Source organism: Heterocephalus glaber, unplaced genomic scaffold (genome assembly GCF_053883595.1).
Source record: "Heterocephalus glaber isolate CG9 unplaced genomic scaffold, H.glaber_assembly_v1.0 deba00000594, whole genome shotgun sequence".
Taxonomy (NCBI): Eukaryota; Metazoa; Chordata; class Mammalia; order Rodentia; family Bathyergidae; genus Heterocephalus; species Heterocephalus glaber.
This window is the reverse complement of record NW_028258151.1, coordinates 17,784,136-17,806,495: the sequence shown is the minus strand read 5'-3', so window position 1 is coordinate 17,806,495 and position 22,360 is coordinate 17,784,136. Positions and strand designations below refer to the sequence as shown.

Sequence of the window (22,360 nt, the reverse complement as noted above, 5' to 3'; positions counted from 1 at the left end):
TTCCTTTCCTCCGTTAAAATGATGACTTTTGGGGGTGGATCTTCCAATGCTGAACCAACACTGTCATCCCTATAACAAAACCACTTTCTACATACTGCCAGATCTGACTTCTAATAGTTTGTTTTGTTAAACAAATTTCTATGTTCATACTTTTTTCTTCTATTATCTTTATCCAGTTTTAGGATTAGCACAATGTTGAGTTCCTAAAATGAGGGGAGAAATGTTCCTTCTTTTTTCTGCTTTGTTTGATATAATTTATCAGTTAAAATGTTTATGAGCCTGCTGTTGTCATATAGGTAGGTTTTCAAGCTAGGAATATACTTTCTTTAATAGGTGCTATTCAAATTTTACATTTCCTCCAGAGTTAGTTTCATTAATTTGTCTTCAAAGTTACTTCTTAGAAGTTGTCAAATTTATTTCAAAAAAATTTTTGTAATATGCTTTCTATATCCTTTTAAATTCTGTAAAATCTGTGGTAATGTCTCCTAGATCTTAATATTGTAATTTAAAAAATGTATAACTGATATTGTGTAGCAGGAAGAAAAGGTCTAAAAGAGCAGGGGAAATGGGAGGGGTAGGGGAAAGGAAAAATGGGAGAAGAAAAAATATGAGAAAAGGAAAAAAATGGAAACAAAGTCTTTGCAAATAGGGAAGGGTGGAGGGGGTGAAGGGAGGGCAAGGGAAGGGGGAAAAAAATAAGAACCAAGATACTCATGTAATGGTACAAGATCCCAATGATGAATGTAACTGTATTTCTTACCTAAAATGTACCAATAAACTTAGTGGGAGGAAAAAACAAAACTTCATTGGGAGAAAACATTTTGACATTTGCCAAATACAGTTTAATGTCAGTTTTAAAGCTGAGTGCAGACAGCTCTATGTACGCTGCTTCTTTCACATACCATCTTCAGATTTGTATGTTGTTGTACTCATCATAGTTCATTCCTGATTACTGCTGGGTAAATTGGAGTATAATTCAAAAACTATAATCTACCTATCCATTTTCTAGTTAACACTTTTATTATGAATAAAATGACAATAAACATCCTTGCACAAATCTTTAGTGGACATACATTTCCATTATATGAGTATCTAGCAGAATTATTGAGTCATGAGGAAGGAGTATGCCTAATTTGAATCGAAAAAAAATACTTGTCGAAGTTTTCAAAATTGGATGTGTCATTCTAGGTAGCAGTATGGAAGTTCCAGTGGCTCCACATTCCCCTCAGTATCTGAAGGTGGCAGTCTTTTTAATTTTAGCAACTCAGGCAGGGATGGGATCTGCTTATGACTAACTTGAATCTCCAGAAACTAATGATGAACTTCTCTTGATCCTATTGGCCACTCACATAGCTTCTCTGTGGTTATGATTTAAGTCCCTTGGCCATTTGTTAAATTGTTGTACCTTTGATTTGCTGTTTTTTCTTTTCTATATTCAGAATGAGTCCTGTCAGGACAGATTTTACTTTTTCTCTGAACAGTCTATAGCCTGCCTCTTTTATTGTGAAGAGCAGAGAAATCTTCACTTTGGTGGAAGCCCAATTTCTCTCTTCTATGGTTTGTGTTGCTCTAAGAAACTTTTGCCATCTTTAAGATTAGACATTTTTCTCATAGAAGCTTAAGTGCATGTTTATATCTATGGTAATTGTGCATTAACTTGTGACCACAGTGTATTAAGAATCATGGTCCCTTTCTTTTCTTTTCTTTTTTTGTACTGGGGATCGAACTCGGGTCCCTGGGCTTACAAGGCAGGCGGCGGAACCACTGAGCTAAATCCCCGGCCCGAGGTTCCTTTCTTTCCACACGTTCATCCAGTTTTACTTGCAAACAGGTGGTGGGCCAGATCTGGCACATTACCTGACTCCTGAAGCAGGATAATTGAACCTAACTGAAATAAAGATACTTGATTTTTCTGGAGGTGTTGTTTGGGATAAAACTGCAGGGTGAAAAGAAGTATTCAGAAAGGCTAGCAGGTGACATTTTAGGGTTAAGAAGTGAGTAGATAGGTAACTTTCATTACATTTAAGCCAGGAACTATCCTATCTACTTTTGAGTCTATGAACTTGTTACTGTCACCTTTCTCATCTGACAGAAAAAGCAGCTGAGTGGGAGTTAACCTGCCTATGTCAGTCACACTACTGTGTGTGTTTGAGGTGGCCCGTGAACACAGCCCAGCTCGAGCTTGTGCCCTTGACCATGTGTGTGCATGCCTATGAGGTACCCAGAGTTCAAGTGCGCAATGCGCCCAGCAGGGATGCAGTCCAGAGGGCCCGGTAAAGGTTAAGAACCACCAGGAAGGGGGCACATCTTTTTATGAACAAACAGAGGGCAAGAAATGAGTAGCAGTAATACAGCATCACATTTTTAATAACCATGCTAGAAGACCTGAGAAATTTTATCAATACAGTGGTAACTGTTGGGGTGAGAGCTAAAGATCCCAGGTCAGGGAATGTGATACGTAGTGAAGGTAACAAGCTAGAGCGGCAGAGGAAGTGTCTCAGGACAGGAGCCAACAGCAGATTCCTTCTCAATGAGAATACAGTACACAACTGGGTATCAGGTGCTGATAGCTTCAGATGTGGGCCACAGCAGGGGGTGGATGGTTATCAAAGGCCACGCAAGATAAAAGAGGAAATGTCTAGAAACAAAGAATCAGGCTTTATTTTTATTTTAGATACAGGTATTGTATTGTATTGTAGACATGTTAGTCTCGCATTCATATGGCCAATACACAGAAATTAAAAGTAGGAACTAGAGGAGAGTGAAGTCGCTGCTGTCCTCAGGCTGGTGCCCTCTAATCCCAACAGACCGGTCCTTTTCCTTCCCCACCACCTAAGAGAAGCAAACCATAATCCTATCCCAAAGGAAAACCTTAAGTGCTCTTTCCCTAGCAGTAGGTGGGATGAAGTAAAACACCGTGTTACCTTGGGTGGGATGGAGAAGTCAATCAAACCTAAACCTTGGAGGTGCCATGTACCACTACAGGGCCAAACCCTGGCCACAGCTGCAAAGCTCGCCACCAGGTGAGACAAGAGTGCACCATCCATCAACAATCTTGCAGTCCCAGGCCACAGGAGTCAGGGATCCCTGAGACAAGCAGAGGAGCCCTAGCCTCTGGCGGTGCCAGGTTCCAGAGAACGCACGAGGGCAGTGTCTTCTGCAAAGAGCCCCCAATAGAAGAGGGTCCTGAGGAGGGACACAGGCCATGCCAGCCCCCTCACCACCAGTCCAGGGCCTCCTGCTACCCCTGTCCTCGATGTGCTAGGTATGCCTTGGGAGCTGCAGGAAGTTTCTACACTATCTAAAATGGAAAGTAAAGAAGGAATAAGGCATCAGACATTTGATTCTTTTATTTCCATATGCAATGTAATGTTTAGGCACGCTGCTTGGGATGCTGTTTCTAAAAAATTTGTTGCCCATTTTTCAGAATATCCTTTTGGTTTTAAATACTGGTCAGGAAAAACAAATGATGCAAAAATACGTGAATAATCTTCTATTACAGAAATGAAAAACTGATTTGCATCTAAAAGTGCAAGAGGTGAAGTGATTTAACCCCTTCACCAGATGATATGGCAATATACAATATATTGCTTCAGCTGTTGGAGAAGGCTGTGATGTATTTTTATATTGACATAGAAAATTATAAATTACATTGAATTAGTATCCATAATCACTATATATATACACAAACCAGTTCTAAAAAAGATACACTGGTTTAGAATTTACGAGTGAAAACCTCACAAGGTACAGTAAAACAAGTAACATGCTTAGGTGCCAGATTTTGATTTCTACTTTTAAAATACTAGCCTGTAAAATGAACGCACTCTAATTCCATTAGCAGCACGAGCATTTTTCAACTGACTTGCCTAAAATGATTTAGGTATGTTAAATTGCTCTGAAATGGTCATTGGTGATGCTTGTTAACAAGGTAAATTTTGGTGAATGGGTTAAAAGGCAGATGAACTACCAAAACAAAACAAAAAACAAAAACAAATCCCCCCAAAAAACCCCCAACCACAGTCATGTACACTCCAAATATTCTAGTGTTTCACCTGTAGGAAGAATCATTTCAAGCAAACAAGACTTTAACAGAACATATGGCTTTACATTAACATCAATTTATCAACTAAATTGTAGCAATAAATACTTAATCTCTACCAAGAGACTTACATTTTGATTCATTTTAAACAATACAGAAAACAATTACCAATCAAAAACTGGTTATAAAAAGAACACCAAATATTTCTTATTCAAAATCACTTTTGTAAGTTAGAACAACCAAAATAACACTTAGAGGGCATTTCAATTCTACAACTCCTTGCCAACCTGGAAGAAAAATGAATTCAGAATTTTGTACAAGGTGAAAAATGTATGAAAACTGCCTAATACTTTGGTCACACTAATAATTGTCAAATAGTTATGTTTCAAATACAATAGATCTGTGTATTCACTTTATAAAACTATTCTTACAGCTGTTTTACCTACAGTATTACTACTATCATTACATGGGTGGCAAGATCTTATTTCACAGGCTACCCATTATTTAGAACAATACAATATAAACATACACAAAAATTCTTGGTATTTGTCAATGTGCAATATTTTTACACTTCTGAATTTCTCTGTACAATGTCTTAGAATCTAGAATATAAAGGTTGCTGGTCCTGATCCCTTGCAGAGTGAGTGCAGCAGTGACAGCTTGGTGGCTCCAGATGGCCCTCGAGAGCCCTGGGTGGTGGTGGTCTGCAGTCTTCAGTCAGCAGCAGCAGACGTCACTCATCATACAGGGCCATTAACTGATGTGTCTCCTGGCACACTTGGCTGGTCAGTCCTAAGAGTAAGAGATAGATATCTGAGGCACTTGAGGCAGACATAGAAGGAAGAAAATGAACTTTGTTTAGCCCTGAGGGCAGGGAGGACTTGTTAGTAAGGGCTGCAGAGTGGCCCACACCTCAGGGAAATTATCTTCCCTGAGGTCCTATGACCAGGCTCGCGATCAGTGGTTTGTTTTTTTTGGTACCACGGATTGAACTCAGGACCTTGTGCTTGTGAGGCAGGCAGCAGAACCACTGAGCTAAATCCCCGGCCCGGTCAGTGGTTTTTGTACTGTTGCTCCCAGAGCCTGCAGAAGCTATGTGCTCATCTCTCTCCTTCAAAGAGCTTTTTTCTGTCCCACAGACAGAATCCACCCAGAATTTCTGTGCACAGGTTTGTTACTGGGAAGGAAAATAAAAGGAAACTTTACAAAAGGTTGGTAAATAGGACAAATTATTGCACAGTATATATGAACAATACATTCCCACAAAGCAAATGTCATGGTAAAAATTGGGAGGAAAAAAAGAACAGTATATCAACAAAGTGTTGACCGAAGAGCTAAGTGTTGTGTTCCTGCCAAAATTACAACCTACATGTGTAATATTGCTGAATGCTTTAACCAAAGTTTTATAAAGCAGAAAAGCAAGCTTAGGCCTGTAGCTGGGAAGAATAAAACTCCTTTTATTTTTCTAAGTACTGAGGACTGAACCCAGAGCCTTTGCACTGAGTTACATTCCCAGCCCTTTTCCCTTTTTTCTTTAGAGACAAGGTCTAAGTCACTAGGTTGCCCAGAATGGGCTCAAACTTGATTTTCCTGCCTCAGCCTCCCAGGGTGCCGAGATTACAAGTGTGCACCACCAGACCCAGCACAAGTACTTTTTACTTAGCATTCAAAACTTTATAATTAGAATGCTTTGAATAAAATGCTTTCAGTAGTCCCTGATACCGTGAGTAGCAGAGAACCAGAAGTCAGCTACACACACTACACACTGCACTCTACTTACATGTGATGATGTCTCAGTGTACGAGAGACATGGGAATAGAGTTCCGGAGCCAAACATAACTGGGTGAATATCCTGCCTTCACCAATTACAGCTGTGTGCTCTCTCCTGTAAAAGGGGGACAATAACCTCCCACCCCACAGGGTGGATGTATAAGACACATCCAAAGTACTGATGTGCTGGCTGGCACAGACAGCAGGCCTGCTAACAGCAGCGAAGCAAAATCTGGGGCAATGCACATTTCCGAGTTCAGAGCAGGTAGCACTCCTGGCTTCCACAGACCACAGTAGTATCAGGCTGTGGCAAGGAACCACTTGGTGAAGCTGTGATCTTCAATCTTCACACTGCCATGTTGCTGCTCAGCTCAATTGTGAGCCATCGGGACACTTATTTATGCCTTCCTTAATTCAGGGTGGTGTTACCCAGAGGCCTCTCCACCCCTAACATTGATCCTATTCCCATTCTGATCTTATAGCTTCCTCCCCAACACATGCCCTAGGTTATCGCTGGTCCATCTGCTATTGCTTTGCTACCAGTCACCAGTGATTGCCACTTAGATGTATGCTGGATAGAGGAAGGATGGGTGGATGAATGCAGGGTCACAGGTATTCCTTTTCCACTGGCTCCCCCTAATGCTTCCTCCTCAGTCCTACAGAATGGAAGGCAAAGCTCTTCATGCCACATGTTTCTAGTTAGATAGAAGGGCAAGTGGACTCCCCTCAGGCCAAATTCTGCAGTGCAGAGAACCAGAAAACAAGCCCACAGTCTCTTGGAACATTTATGGGAAACCAAGAATATAAACACCCCCACCCCCACCCTGGTATCAGGGATTGAACTCAAGACTTTGAGCTTGCCAGGCAGGCGTGACACTGCTGAGCTACACCCCCAGTCCTATGGGAAACCAAGAAAAGAACTCCAGAAGCCACAATTCCAAACTGGGACAGACTTGGATTATCCTGCCTCATAGGCAGCCCTCAATATAAAGGAACCTGGACATGTAGAAACTAGGGAGATACAAAAGACCATTTTTTTTTTTCTTTAAGACAGGGTCTTGCTATGCAGTTCAGGCTGGCCTTGAACTCACTATGTAGCCGAGGCTGGCCTCAAACTCATGGTGATCCTACCTCAGCCTCTCAAGTGCTGGAATTACAGCATTATGTGCAGCATTATGCCCAGCTCAAAAGACCATCTTAAAAGCATGCATTGGAAACCCCAGAAAAGAGTTGTCCCAAGCCCTTTGAAGTACCAAGGACTGGGACTAATCCCTCAATGCCAGAGGATCATCTGGTCTTTTCTTTCCAAATCCTTCACTACAGCCAACATGCGCCTATCGTTCTTACAATTAATTTTATACAATTTTTTTAATCACAAAAGCTTTTTTTGCTAAAATTTCTATGAAAGGAACAAAAAACAGGGCTTGTTAAGCCATGAATAGAAATTTTCCAACCAGCTAACAGAGAGGGCCCCCTGCTGGTTCCTGCTGGCTGTGTTCTGTGGAATGTCCAGAAGACTTCAGGGCAGTTGGACCAGGAAAGCACAACTTCTCTGAAACTGCTTTAAAGGTCACTTTATTCCTCACAGAAGGAATATACAATCTCAGATATGTTTAACTTGGGGAGGTGCCGAACAAAGTTCTTTGTGGTCCAGGGGCATATCCTCATTCATCTTCTGGTGTGAGCTTCGGTGAATCCGAGGCCACCTGGCTCTACCTGCAAGGCCATGCGTATGGGCCAGGGCACTGGTGCTTGGTGGCTGGGGCTTTGGCTTGGCCTATCCCTTCAGACCACTGGCTCAGTCTAAGTAAAAAGAAAACATCACATTCCAAATCACATGGCTGTGCCAGTGGGATTTTTATACTTAATCAAAATAAGATCAAGCACATGGGGTCTCATTTAAGGCCTTAGAATATTTGGCTGAATATAGGAAAGGGACTCAGGCTGGTTCCCTGTGTGTCACATGGGCATGACTGTGGGAAAAGAGGCACCAAGATCTGCTGGTGCCAGGTAACTGGAAGACTTTATAGGGGCCATGGAGGATTCCACTCCTGCAGGTGCTCAAAACTCTTCTCAACTTAGGGCCTCACAAGAAAGGGCAGGTGTGTGGGTTTGAGTAAGACTTCTCTTCTCACAAGTTCTTAAAAGAGCCTATGATGCTTCTGGATCTTGGGACCTAGGCAGTCCTTCCTGGCTTCTGGGATAAGGAGATAGTGGTGTTGCAAAGTTCTAAGCTGAGTCTCCTGATTATTGTAAGGATGGAGAAAATGGCACTGTGCTAAATACACTGCTGTTAACAAGATCTAGGCCCCCACCTACAGGTGCCAATCCCCTCCCAACTCCCAGGAGATCGCAGGCAAAGCTAGAGCAGGGCCCAGGAAGAGTGTTAGGGCAGGCCAGTTACCTCTGCTCTGGACTACTGCTGGGAGTCCGGGGGGCCACAGACTTTGCCTCTGCTGGCTCAGGGCTTTCCTCTACTTCTTTACAAGCAGCATCTTGAGAGGTAGACAGTTTTCCTTCCTCACTGCAGAAAAGAAGATGACAGGCACATCATATACCCCAGGTACAACATCTGGGTGCCAGAGGATGAGGTCACATGCAAATGGCTCTGAAATCATGGCTGCCATGGAGGCAAGCCCTGGGGCTGAGCATGCTCAAGGCAGAAGGATCACAGGGACACAAACGGTAACTGGGGAACCACGAAAGGAAAGGGCCACACAGGTGGAAACCAAAAGAGGGACGATGTAATGTAGCTGGTATCTGATAAAGAATGGTCTTGTATTACTGTACATACCGGTAGGATTTCAACACTCTGAGGCCAAGTGTGCAAAACAGAAAAAGAAATGTATAAGAGTTTCAGAATACTCCTAGAAATGAGGAATTGAGGTGGGGTGGGGGACATGTCCACAACTGCACATAAGCAAAACCGCAGAGTCGGTGAAGGTGTCATGGGAACCTGTTTGAAGGAACGAGTCTTTAGTTCAAGCTTTGCTCTTGGGCTAAGCCCACCATTAACAAAGCTGCAGAGATTGGACCCCCTTCCAACTGATGGATGGGAAACTTGGTCAGGAGAAGAAGGGAACCCACTGTCTGAGCCAGACTTAAAGACTTCTCGAGCTGCCCTCCAACAATATATGTGAAGCTTGAACACTATGAAGGAAAGAGGGAGCCAAGAACTGATTTCATGGGCACAGGGTCCTCAGAGAATGAGACACAACAGGATTAGTTTCCCTTTCTGGTGGCTCTTGGGGGAAAGGGAGCAGTAGACTCTGCTTACTCAGGGCTAAAAATTTAGATTTGTGCCTGCTTTGTCTGAACTATCATTAAACACAACTGAAATGGCAGTAGTTGAAGGTTCCCTAAGGGAAGGTCCTACATTCTTAAAGCTAAGTCCTGTCCTGGATTTTCTTATGTATTGCCTAATTTTAGGAAGATTTCTCAGATGGTTTCCAGATGGTTCCAGGCAATTTCTCAGTAGGAAAATCAATTAAAATTTAATAATTTAGTGACTATCTGAATTACCTAGGTCATTATTTCTTTTTGCTGTGGTGCTAGTGATTGAACCTAGGGTCTCATTAAGTGCATGCTCTAGCAATAAGCTATACTCCTAGCCCCTCAATACTGGTTTTTAAACCCACCCCTCCACTCCTTTTCTACTCCCTGTCCCTCAACTGTTCTAATGTGCTCATCATTTAACTTTGGTAAAATGTACAGTCATTGGGCCGGGGAATTAGCTGAGTGGCATTGTGTCTGCCTTGTGAGCCAAGGACCTGAGTTTGATCCCCAGTACTGGAGAAAAAAGAAAGTACAGTCATTACATATAACTGGCATTGAGTCACATGCCTCTTTGTTCTTTTCTCTTGACTCTGCACATCTGGAAGATTAACGGCTCCTGCTGAGAGTGGCACTGTGTCCATGGTGTGTATACCTGCCAGACTTCTCACACCAATGAACACCCAAACTGTCCTCCACTTCCAGGCTTCTTTCCAATGCTGCAATGACTGTCATTGTTCATGGCTAACAGGCTTGTCTGGCATTTCTCAGGGGGTCTACACCCGGGAAAGGAAAATTCTGGGCCATCTTTCTACTGACAAAGAACTCCTCCTAATTATCTGGAATGGCTGGCCGGGCTGCCTTTCCACCAGAGGGCAGCAGGGTTCCAGGAGTCCATGTGAAATAATCTACCTTTCTAATTTCTGCTAGTCTAACAAGAAGAGTAAAGTGATATGTTATCACTCACAATTTTCTGATAATTAGTGAGCTGAGTATTTCTTCATTTTTTAATGCCTTTTGGTTTATTTGTAAACTGTTATCTTTGCCTATTTTTTAATTTAGGTTTTATTACTGAAATTCCTTAAATATTAAGTGACAGTCTCACACATTTTTTTCCCCCTCAATTTGCCATCTGCCTCTTAGTTTTACCTGTAGTACAATGGTACCTTGGTTCATGAATGCTTTTGTTTACAATTTGGTTTGCAAACAGAAGTGTTTGGCAAAATTTCGTCTTTGTTTGCAAACTCTCTATCAGGTGACAAACATGACGGCCATCTTTCCCATACAAACACAAATGTGGCCATCTTTTCCAAAACTGTAGAACAAATTAACCAAGATACCACTGTACTTCACTAACCACAAATCTTAACTTCAATACAGTAAGTCCCCTCAACTTACAAATGCGTTCCATTCCGGGAGAATGTGTGTAAGTCCAACAAAGTGAGTCTTACACACCTTTGACACAAATATACAATATATATTGCTTTGCACTTCCTAAGCAGTCCCTTCCACATCACTACTGCTTTTCCTCTTGCTTCCAGACATCCTGGGCTCTAATTGAGCACTGTACTACTGTTCACTATCGCACTGTTCAGTAAGCACACAGCAGCACAATTGTGACAGTGTCTAGCAAACATGGGAGCTACTTTTGTGATTTGTTCTCATCTACAAATATTCATAATGTGAGTTCTGTTCGTATGTGTAAAAGTTCACAACTCGAACGTTCCTAAGTCAGAGACTTATGTAATTCAATTATCTGAATTATAGTTTACATTTTCTTCTATTAACTACCATGAGACTTTGGCCATATTACCTACCTCCAATGTCCCAGTTTCACACTTGGGAAGTGGGGATGATACAGTTTCATCTCATACAGTTCCCAAGAGAAATGTTAATATACATGAAAAGTTTGGAGAACAGGGCCCAGCATGAAGGAAGCATGTACATCTGCTCTTACTATTGTCTTAGTCCTTCTGGATTTGCTTTAAGATGTCGATGAGGAAGGATGTAACTTGACTTTTTTCCAGTGGAGCTGCCTTCTTCCCTTTTTAATCTCTCACGGGTCCTTGCTGTGTGCACCCCAACACCATACTGTTTTTATTCTTTTATTTTCTTTTGTGTTTTTCTTTTATTTATTTTTGGTACTGGAGATCAAACTTGGGACCGTGCACTTGTGAGCCAGGAGGCAGAACCACTGAGCTAAATCCCTGGCCCTGAATAGAATTTTTAATCTGAATTTCTGTTTGGTACTTATTTTTTTTTTTGGTACCAGGGATCCAACTCAGGTCCTTGCGCTTGCAAGGGAGGCGGCGGAACCACTGAGCTAAATCCTCGGCCATACTGAATGTCTGGCAGGATAGGTCTCTTAATTAAATTGTCCCTTCTGGTTATCTAATCAATTTGGGAACCTTAATTTTTCCCATAGTTTTACAGTACGTTTATCAAATTTCTTCAAAAAATTGCACTGAAGCTTTGATTAGGACTGCATTAAACTTCAAGGCTAAGCTGATGGTGGCAGATGTTTTGCAGCACAGTAAAATTACAGTGTGGGCTGTCTATCTGTCCAAGTCACCTTCAATTTTTCTCTCCTAAACTTACAGACTAATGAATGGTACTATGCTTTTTATTATATGTCCTAGCTGCTTATTACTGAAGTAGAGAAAAGTTATTGATTTTTAATTTTTTTTTTTGGTACCGGGGATTGAACTCAGGACCTTGCGCTTGCCAGGCAGGTCCCACTGAGCTACATCCCCTGCCCTGATTTTAAAAACTGATCTCAACAGCTGTGCCTGAGTCCTTAGTAATTACAAAGTTTGTTACTGACTTTATTGAAACTGATCATCACTACCTGCAAATAGTAAGTCTCACTGTTTCTCTCCTTATCTTTACCTACACTCCTACTTCTTTTTCTTCCCAGAACTGCCTATATAAAGGCAGTGACACTGGACAGCCTTACCCAGTCTGTAACTAGAAGTAAATGCCCCTATAATTTCTTCAGTAAGAATCATTTCTGCTGTACTGTTCTGGTACAAATTCACTTCTGCTAATGATTTCCTCAGCTTGATCTGTACAGGATTATGGAACCTTAACAAAAAAAAATTTTTTTCTTTCATATATGGAGATTATACTGACACTGAATAATCCAGGATAAAGTACAATATATCATTATAAATTATTTTGGATTCAGTCAGTAAATATCTTGTATGAATCTCTGCATGTACTTTGCTTGTAAGTGACATGAGTTGATCATTTTCTATGATTATTCTTATCTGGTTTTGGAATGAAAACTTCACTGCCCTCCAAAAAACAACAACCAAAAAATATAGGGCCTGGCGGTACAGGCATGTAATCCTAGTACTGAGAGGCTCAGGCAGGAGGATCACAAGGTGCCAGCCTGGGCAACTTGGTGACTTAGTGACCCTATCTCAAAATTAAAAATTAAAAATGAGCTGGGGGTGTTGCTCAGTGTGAAGGCCTGGGTTCAATCCTTAGTACTGGGATAAAACAAACAAACAAACACACACACACACACACAGACAAATAAACCAATCAATCAACCAACCCACCCACCCCAAGACCAAAACAACCTGGGCAGGTTTGTACTTTTTCTATTTTCTGCAACAACTTAAGACAGGAATTAATGGACTAATGTACATGAAGAAATAGCACTACATTTAATTATTCCTGTAACTGACAGGCCCCATTTACTTATAAGGCTAAGTTACTCTGAATTTGGCTTGCTCCTTGCTTTCCTCCATAGATAGCTAGAGTTTGCAACCTTCGTCCATCTTTTAAAAATTATCTCTTTCTTAATGATACTAGGTTCTTCTTATGTCCTGGCTACTAATTTTTTGTTGGTTGTGGCTTGCTTTTCTTTTTGTGTGCCTTTTGCAATATTAGGAATTTATTTCCCACCGGTTTGGCTTTTTAATGGCTAAAAACATACTTCCCCTGCCAAACAGTAAAGATTTTCTCTTACGCTGTCTTCTAAAAGTTGTGTGGCTATTCCTATTATATTTACTTTCAAATAGGATAATCATTATTCAGTGGTCCATGTTTCCGCACTGACCTGTACATCATTCTACCATATGCTGAGGTCATGCACTGGAAAAAAATGTGTAACTTTTTTTTTTTTTGTACCAGGGACTGTTGTATAATTCTTGACCAAGCTAAATCATCTCTACAAGAGCTTACTAATAAGTCTTGATAGCCAAGTATGGGGAAGCCCTTACTTTTTCCTTCAAAATGATCTTGACTTTTCGGTCTTCATAAACAATATGATCAGTTTCCATGAAACTTTGTTTGGGATTTTTTAATGGGAATTTCATTAACTTTAGAGTGTAATTTGTTGATATGCCAAAGGTATCGTTCCATTAATAAACATGGCAAATTTCCACATTTACATTGAGGCCTTTACTGTATCTTTCAATAAAGTTTTAATTCTTTTCCCTTAACGGTCATATTCTTATAGATAAGTTTTAAGGCACATCTAGAACACCTTATATAGATTTATAAGACAAAGTGAGGCTGGGGATTTAACTCAGTGGTTCTGCTGCCTGTCTCGCAAGCGCAAGGTCCTGAGTTCGATCCCTGGTACCAAAAAAAAAAAAGACAAAGTGATTTTTGTATGCATCCAAAAAACTTGCTAAATTTCTGTTAATTATAATACTTGCTTATAGATTCAATTGGAATTTTCTATGTACAAAATCAGTCTCTATAAACAATGATTATTTCATATCTCTACACCATTTTTTTTACACTGTGTTTGCTAAGATGCCAGCACAGTGCTAAAGAAAAGCATAGGTCTCACTGTCTGATTCTTGTCTATAAAGGGAACATTTTTAATATTCTACTGTTAAGAATAATTACCATGTGGGCCGGGAATTTAGCTCAGTGGCGCCGCGCCTGCCTTGCAAGTGCAAGGTCCTGAGTTCAATCCCCGTGCGAAAAAAAAAAAAAAAAAAGCAAAACAAGAATAATTACCATGTGTCACAACAATGTGTATCCAGTCATGGTCATGACTTAAAACTACACTGCTGGGTTTGGTTTGCTAGCTCTTAAATGAAGTTTTGTTTATTTATATATGCCCACAAATAATCTTAGCCCACAATTTTTTTCTCTCATGCAGTTTTGTTTTGTGGGGACCTTATCATAGGCTAGGAAGTATTCTATCTGTAATCTCTGAAAGGCTCTGTAACAGAAGGGGACAAAAGCTCTAAGCACTGGTTTAGTTACAGTCCATAAGTTTTAATAGAATTTTTTTACTCTTCCCTCAGTGTTACTATTTAGATTTCCTTTATGATTCCTTTTTTGCCACACAAGTTTAAAAGTGAGGTTGCTAATTTCCAAATATATGTTTGGTTTTTTAAAGCTATCATTTTGCTACTGAATTACAATGAATACATTATGTCTGGAGATAATGATGGATCTGTATGACACTGGACCTTTGATTCTGATGGTTTTTGACACAAGTCAATACCATGAGTAAACAGGTGTCTATTCTCATCATTCTGTCAATAGAATCAAAATATAGTCTTTTGAACCCACGCATAAGCACATGGGAAAAATACACTTTTGGGGCCTAAGCTCTCCATCTTTTAATTAAGATTTACTGCGTTTAATGGGAATGTTACAAAGATGTTGAGCTAATGTCTGAATACCCATTTCAATTGAACTAAAAATTTTCATGTTTGCAATTTCACCCCACCATCCTCTCGATAGTCTGAAAATGCAGGAGGATCTATCTATTGCTGGTTACCTTTTAAAGACTGCAGTCTCTGTCTTGGCATCTACAGTGAGGCTGAGTGTTTCCTTCATGCCGCCATTCATCACTGTCTCAGTTACCTTGTCTGTACTTTCTGCATCCTCCTCTCCATCAGAGCTGGCTTCCATGGCCACACTGCCTGGTGCTGAAAGAGCGCATAGCTGATGGTCACACACATACCAAACTCAAACAGGAACTGCCACCCACTTCTGTGCAGCCCTCTCCACCCACGTTACACTTATTGCTTAAAGAAGGCAAGAGTGAGACTGTTTGCTTGTTGCTTCCTGGCTAAATTCATTCATGTATTATATCCCCTTCTCTCCCCGCTGCCCCAAGTACTGGGGCCTTTTCACTGAGATACATCCTCAGCCATCCATCCATTCTGGGGACAGGTCTCACAAAATTACTAGGTTCCAGGCTGGGCTTGAACTTGTAATCCTCCTGTCTTTGCCTCCTAGAGTGTTGGGATTACAGGTGTGTACCACCATGTTCACCCTGGCCGACACTTGATGAGCACTGGCTTCTTAAAAATGTTCACAGGGTGATATTTCATGAGTTTTCTTCATTAGAGGACTGGTAAGTACCCTACAGCCTTCCCAGCTTTTCCCACCACATTCTACCCAACTTTCTCCCAGAAGACCGGGCTGTCACACTCCACAGCACAGAGCAGAGGGAACAGTTACTTATTTAGCCTCCACTCACTTGTTTCCTCCACTTGGGTCCTAGCCTTTTCACTGCTATTTTTTTCAGTTACTTTATTGTGCTGTTCTGGTGGGTCCTTCCTTTGCTCTGTAATAGGAAGTCATATATATGGTATGCTGATTATGAACATGTGCTGAAGTCATACTGGATTTGAACTCCAGCATCACTACTTCCCAGCTCTATAACCCTTGGGCAAGGAACCTAATCTGTGCCTGAATTTCCTTATTGATAAAGTGGGGATCAAAAGCTGCTTATTGAACTGCTGAGAAATAAAATAAGGCCATATATTTCAAATGTTTGAGAATGACAAAACCAACATTAATCACTGATTTTTATTCTTCTATACCACTGCTTCTAAAGCTTTCCATTCATAGCCTCTTCCTTTTTCCAAAGATTTACTACTTTGTTCTCTCTGTATGACTCTGTCCTCCACATACAGTGGCATCTTGGTTCACAACACTTTTGTTTGTGAACAATTTGGCTTCGCAAACAGATGTGTTTGGGAAAATTTTGTTTTAGTATGCAAACTCTGCATTGGGTGATGAATACGACTACAGTCATCTCTCCTGCATGAACAGGAACCTGGCCATCTTTTCCAGAATAGTGGAATGAATTAAGTTTGTGAACCGAGGTATCACTATACTCCATCATATCCCCTTTTCCAACACCCCTCACATACCCAAAGCCCTATCCATCAGAGCCAACACAAGGAACATATGTGAGTATTCTGAGTAATAAGATAACCCACAGGAACTTTATCTCCTCATAAAGGTGAGGAGACAATAAACAGTCTGAAACAGACCCAGAAATACCCACATGCTTCAGCAGAGCACAGGATAACTAGGCAGGCATGGAATGTACAGGTCTAGCTCTGGTTTTATTCACCCTGGGTACTGTGGGTGAAGGCATTCCTCCTTTCTGGGTCTCAGTGTCCTTATATGCACACTGACAGGGATGATAACTTGGGACTTCTCCCTCCTTCTAGAATCAATATGCTGTGGTTCTGGAAGGACTCTCACTTTTTCTCCTCCTCAGGTGCCCTGTAGACATCAGAGTCAATATCTCAGTTTCCTGGCTCCTTTCAGCCCCTGTACCTGAGAGAGGTCTGGTTTCCCAAGCCTGCTCCACACCAGCCTATACTGGCTCACCTTCTGGCTGTGCTGCCAGGGCAGCAACACTGGGAGTCAGTGGGTCCATGGCTTCAGAGCTGGTTTCCATTTCCACTGGAGAATTACTCCTTAAAGAATCTTTTGTGCTTCAGAAAAGAAAAAAGTTAGAGGTTAGCAGTAGGGAATAGACCACAGTTATCCTTTTATTCATAAAAACCCTTTGAAAATAAGTTCAGTTTCTATTGGGAGACATCAGTGATCTGTATAGGAGCAGCTGAGCCACAGATTCCAGGGACACAGGGATCTACGTGCAGCAGCTGCTGGAAAACAGATAAGGGTGGATGGCAAAGCTCCTCTAAACCTGGGCCAACAGTCCAGGCATCTCAGAGCATTCAAGGAAAGTTCAAAAGACCCACCTCTCCTTTAATTATCAGGCTCCCAGAGCCTGGTGAGCAGAGATATACATCATAAAGTAGCAACTGTGTCTATATGGTTTACTATTTTTTACAAAAATCCTGACTTACCTTGAGCCAACTGCCTGAAGGCACTGGCCCTAAGTGCTGTGACTGCTGGGATTGTGAGAACACAGCGAAGAAACACACATGACTAAGCCAGGGAGAAGGTGACTCTACTTCCTCTTTCATTCCTGTTCCCATGCGCAATACCCTCAATACACCCAGACACCTGCATGTGGGGCTCAAGAGAAGCAAGCTGCTTCAGTAACATTTTTCAAGTAACCTCTTATCTTCCCATCAGAAAAAGAAAAAAGCAAGAGGTGGAAACTTGACAGTCTTGTACTGGAGCAGGGCTGATGAAACATTTCACAGTGTTTTGAAGACATTTTTCCAACTCTAAATTGTACCTCTGAAGAGCTCAATGTTGTTGTGAGTTATTATCAAGTAACATGCATTTTAGCTCAGTTTGCCTAGCATAGTGACTGTCAGCTTCCAAAAGTTTTGTCTTCCTATCATCTGCACTGCCACTGACTTTTTAAAAATATTACATGTTGGGGCAGGGATTTAGCTCAGTGGTTCTGCCGCCTGCCTTGCAGGCGCAAAGTCCTGAGTTCAATCCCCGGTACCAAAAAACCACCCCCTAAAACACAATGCAAGCCACAAAAATATTACATGTTATGACAGAGAAAGCAATAAAGCCTTCCAATTGGAGTGGTATAGATTAATTTGCTTTTGGTAAACAAAATAAAATATTTAACAGGAGCTGGGGATTTAGCTCAGTGGTGCCACCGCCTGCCTCGCAAGCACAAGGTCCTGAGTTCAATCCCCAGTACCAAAAACTAAAATTTTAGCAAATCAAAGTACTGTAGATCTAATGAGACATGAAATCTAATACTCAAGTGCTGATAATACTTTTCAGGAAAATTATGACAAGACAGATCTGTCATAGAGAATAACACAAATAGCAAGACTGACAATTATGTCACAGTTCCTATAGTACTAGTTAGAAGTGAAATGTAAGTTCCTATTTTCTAGTGAATTCAACATACATTTTGCATTTCTTTGCAACATTCCACATAAAGGCATCTGTCAGGAGCTCACTCCTGTTCTCAAGCCTGTGCTGATGGCAGAGCTGGCAAAGCGCACAGGGCTCTCATCTGCTACTGCATCCTGCTAACACCTTAGGACCAATCCTCCCAGCCTACTTTGTTCAAGAACACTCCCTTTCTCAATTTGTCTTGCAGTAAAGGAAAATGGTGCCTATTCTGCTGTGTGTCACAGAGCTGTGTCAATACCTCACCATTTTGATTTTTCACCTTGTTTAAGGCACTACATTCAACTCACAGCTAAGGTGTAGAATCTGTATTGGTAGTGAACATCAAACATTCCCAGCTCCCTACGGAAAGGTGCAGACAACACACACTTACTCACCTCAGAGATGATGTGAACTCTGAAAAAGAAGCCCAACCAGTCTCTTTAGTTGGCATTGGCTCCTCTGTGCTCCACACATCAGACCCCACTGAGTCTAACGGAGTGCCGTGGGTGGTCTCCATTGGAACATCAAAGTTGGCTGACCAAGTAGGCGCTAAAACAAGGAGAGGAATTTCATATGGAATGGTTCAGTACTTTATTGTAATACAAGATAATTTTTATGTTGGGTGTGGTAACATGTGCTTATAGTCCCAATTACTTGGGAGGCTGAGGCAGCAGGAGTTCACGGCCAGCATGCCTATCTCACAAACAAAAACAAAAAAACAAAGAAAGATATTTTTAAAAAAGATATTGGCAATAACTTAAAAAAAAATTAAGAGAACTGAGTTGTGGAGAAAAGGTTTATCTAACAGACTACTGGTAGCTACAGAAAGGGGACAATCACCTAGAGGGCAACCAACAATAACCATGACATTAAAAAAACTGAGTTTTCTTTCATCTATCAATTCCATTTCTAAGAATGTTTTCCAATAGAAATACTACACAAGAATATAAAGCTATATAAAAAAAGATATGTTCATGCTAATTTGTAAGTTTTTACTGTTCAAAGCTTTTATTAGCCTTGGGGAGAGCTAACTAAAGGGTATACATGGTAACTATTTTTTTTCTTTTCTGTACTAGGGACTAAAGTAGAGTTTTCACACTGAGCTATATGCCCAGCCATTTTTTTGCTTATTTTGAGACAGTCTCTCGAAGTCACTGAATTACCCAGCTTGGGCTTGAATTTTCCATTTTCCTTCTTCAGCCTATCACAGTGATAGTATTACAGGCATTTGCATTACACTCAGCTATAAACTTTTTAGATGATCTTTGCAACTTTTCTGTAAATGTACATTATTCCAAAATAAAAGCTCATTAAAAAAGAATATAGTGCAACAACTGGAAACACCCTGAATGAGGAGATCTGGCTATACACTGTTCCCCATGGTTCCCTGCTATTAACTCCAATTGAAGAAGCTGCCTTGTCTTGCACTCAGGGCTGCACTCGGAGACTTGAAAGGCAAGACTGCTGGGCTGTACTCCTTGTGTCTCTGCTGCCTGTGGGCCGAGTGTCAGTCTAAGCAGCAGGTCTCTGTTAAATATCCCCACCTCCAGATGTGTCCCTTCAGATGCAGGTCTCCGCTCCACCTCCATACAATGCTTTCCTTCTCAATATGTGAATCCTCAAAGCCTGTGGGAGCCAGTGCTCTCTGCCAGGCATTTTCTATGCCCATCAGTAATCTCTAGCTGTAAGGAAGGATTGCTAGGGAACTAACTACCTAGGAGGTTTATCCTAGGAACAAATGACTGAGAAGTACCTGGGCCCAATAGAAAGATTCCAATTATAGACACTAACCTTACTGTGACTCTGAGCTTCTCAAGCTCCTCCTTCATCTGTTCAATTCAGATATGGACTGTCTATACAGCTAAGGCCTCACTGAAGATTTGCTATGTGTCTTGTGCTTCAATGTGTGTTAGTGAGGCAGAGTTCTACTCATAGCAAGAAAGGCTTATACTGAACATTTCCACCTGCAACTTCACAAAAGTGAACTTGGCAGGCACTTGTGTCTGCTCACCACATGTGAAGTTCTGGAATCTGAGTTCCACATTACAATTCAATCAGGTGACACAAACAGAACTGCTATCCACTGCTATCACCTCAGTATAGTCCTCCCCAGATAGTGCCCTGGAGTCAGTGTAACATGAGAAACTGCTGTAATAAGTCCTCAAAAACCTAAAAGACACCAGAAACTGGTGGGAACTGTAGGGGTTCTTCTCCCAGTCACCCCATCCATGTGCCTTGGAGATGTGAGAAGGAAAATAAGCTTTTCCCAAACATCAGGGAAGGGGGATAAATGTAACTCATTCAGGGCCTTCCCCTCCTCTCTACCTTTCACCACTCCCAGTTCCAGAGTCACAGTAGCAGTGGTATGCAGTAAATCATAACAAGCTTGTGGTCTCCTTCTGAGACATTTATCACATGCCCAGCCTCCTCAAATTATAAGTTCTAAAATATTCTTAAAAGAGGAAATCCAATAAATGCTACAACACGAATGGACCTGAAGAGTATTGTGCTAAGTGAAATAAGCCAATCACAAATGATAAATATTGTGTGATTCCACTTACACGAGATACCTAGAGTAGTCAAATTCATAGCATCGGTAGAATGGTGGATGCCAGGGGCCAAGGCAGGGGGAAATGGGGAGTTGCTCAGTGGGTACTGAGTTTCAGTTTGGCCAGACAAGAAAGTTTCTAGTCATCTGTTGCACAATATGAATACACATAATGCTACTGAATTGAACCTAAAAGACAAAAAACCAGCCCCACAGATTCTGCAGCCAAAGATGAAGGTCTATCTGCCCTGTCCTCTCGGCTCCTGTCTCCCTGCTGCCAGGACCTATACTCTTGGCCCTCATATGTCTTCTGTAAGTTTCTCAAGTTTTCCTGTCTCCATCATGGGTTTTCTAGTTCAGTTCTCACAATGTTGTCAAGTCTGTTAAATAGTCCTCGGAGCCACCCTATAACCTTTAGAATACAATTCCAGATGTGGCCTCTGGTCTTATTTCCTCTAACCCCATCTCAGCCTGTTCCTGAGCCACAGTAAACAGCTTGCATCTCTGTGTCTGTCATTTGTTTTCCTTCAAACTCACTAGTCCTTAGCTCTGTTTGAGGGCTACACCCTCGGAGAGGACTGCACTCTCCTGCCCCTTTCACATTCTGCTCTGGGGCTGACACTGACAATCTTTATTTCCCCAGCAGGCCCTGAGCCCCGCAGGTGTAGCCTGTGACTGTTTCCAGTCACATGCCTGACACTTGGCACACAGCAAGAACTTAATAAAGGTACACTGACTTGAACTGAATTGCAGAGGGAAAGGTCCACTTCCTGTTCCTGAAGACAGGGACCTAGAAAGCAGGCAGTGGCTAGAGGGCACCTCTCCTCTCTTCTCAGGCCCAGATTTCTTATCTACAGTATGACTGGGGTGGTGGGGTTGGTTTTGTGGATAGCTCTGAGGCCCCAAGAGAGATTGAGGACATAAAGGCCTTCCTAGGGAGAGGAGATCAGGCTTGGGAAAAGCCTCCTAACAACCCATAATGACTCTTTTGCATCGCTATTTTCTGAAACTTTTAGAAGTTAGCATTTTTTAAAGACCAGTGAACCCAAGTGTTTTTTGCAAGCAGCAAAGCACAAGCTTGCTCTTAAACAAATTTTAGGGTTATAAATTCCGTAATTATGAAGAATCCATTTAAAAACTGCTTAGGCTTTAAGTTGCTTCTTCTGGCTTGTTTGTTCCATTCATGATTCCACAATGCACAATTACTTCCTCATTTTTGCTTGTTCCCTTTCTGCTACAGCACTGGTATATGGAGCCAGAAGGGGCTGTCCTAGTGGGCCATATCCTCCAGCCAAACTGATGCCAGTTATGTTCATACTTAACATTAAACCTCACTCTTTCCTTGAGCCTAGTCTAAAAACCTCAAATCTACATAGGACTCACACTACAATGTGTTTCAACTCAACTACTCCTTCAGGAGCCACCTTAGATCCTATTCTATTTTTCAGAATTCTCAATTTTAACACACTACAACTAACATGCAAAACCAAGGCAACTTACGTTCATTAAGGTCTACCTCCATTTTATCTTCTGTGTTGGCACTACTAGATTCAAACAAGTCTTGTTTTGCTCCATCTTCTTCTTCAGAATCTGTACTTTCTTCACTGTCTGTACTCCCCGAGCTACGAAAAAAGGGACTGAGATATTTGATGCTGTTTATCAGC

The 22,360-nt window shown here is 41.5% G+C and overlaps 1 protein-coding gene across 31 annotated transcripts in view; it reads right to left on the bottom strand.

Annotated features, from left to right (window-relative positions):
- Positions 1-2,639: 2,639 nt before the first annotated feature.
- Ppp6r3 (protein phosphatase 6 regulatory subunit 3) overlaps positions 2,640-22,360 on the bottom strand; it is a 151,185-nt gene continuing 131,464 nt past the window's right edge. For 12 of the 31 annotated variants that reach the window (XM_087205404.1, XM_087205412.1, XM_087205415.1 and 9 more), the window contains 7 exons: positions 22,197-22,318; positions 18,544-18,697; positions 16,697-16,803; positions 14,841-14,991; positions 8,604-8,621; positions 8,214-8,333; positions 7,369-7,612 (listed from right to left, as the gene is read on the bottom strand). In XM_087205404.1, the coding sequence (XP_087061530.1) occupies positions 7,522-7,612; positions 8,214-8,333; positions 8,604-8,621; positions 14,841-14,991; positions 16,697-16,803; positions 18,544-18,697; positions 22,197-22,318 (763 nt within the window). In that variant the 3' untranslated portion in view covers positions 7,369-7,521. Of the gene's footprint in view, positions 4,832-7,368; positions 7,613-8,213; positions 8,334-8,603; positions 8,622-8,740; positions 8,766-14,840; positions 14,992-16,696; positions 16,804-18,543; positions 18,698-22,196; positions 22,319-22,360 lie in introns of those variants that run through there. The other 19 variants (XM_087205418.1, XM_087205434.1, XM_087205416.1 and 16 more) reach the window with 5 other exon arrangements.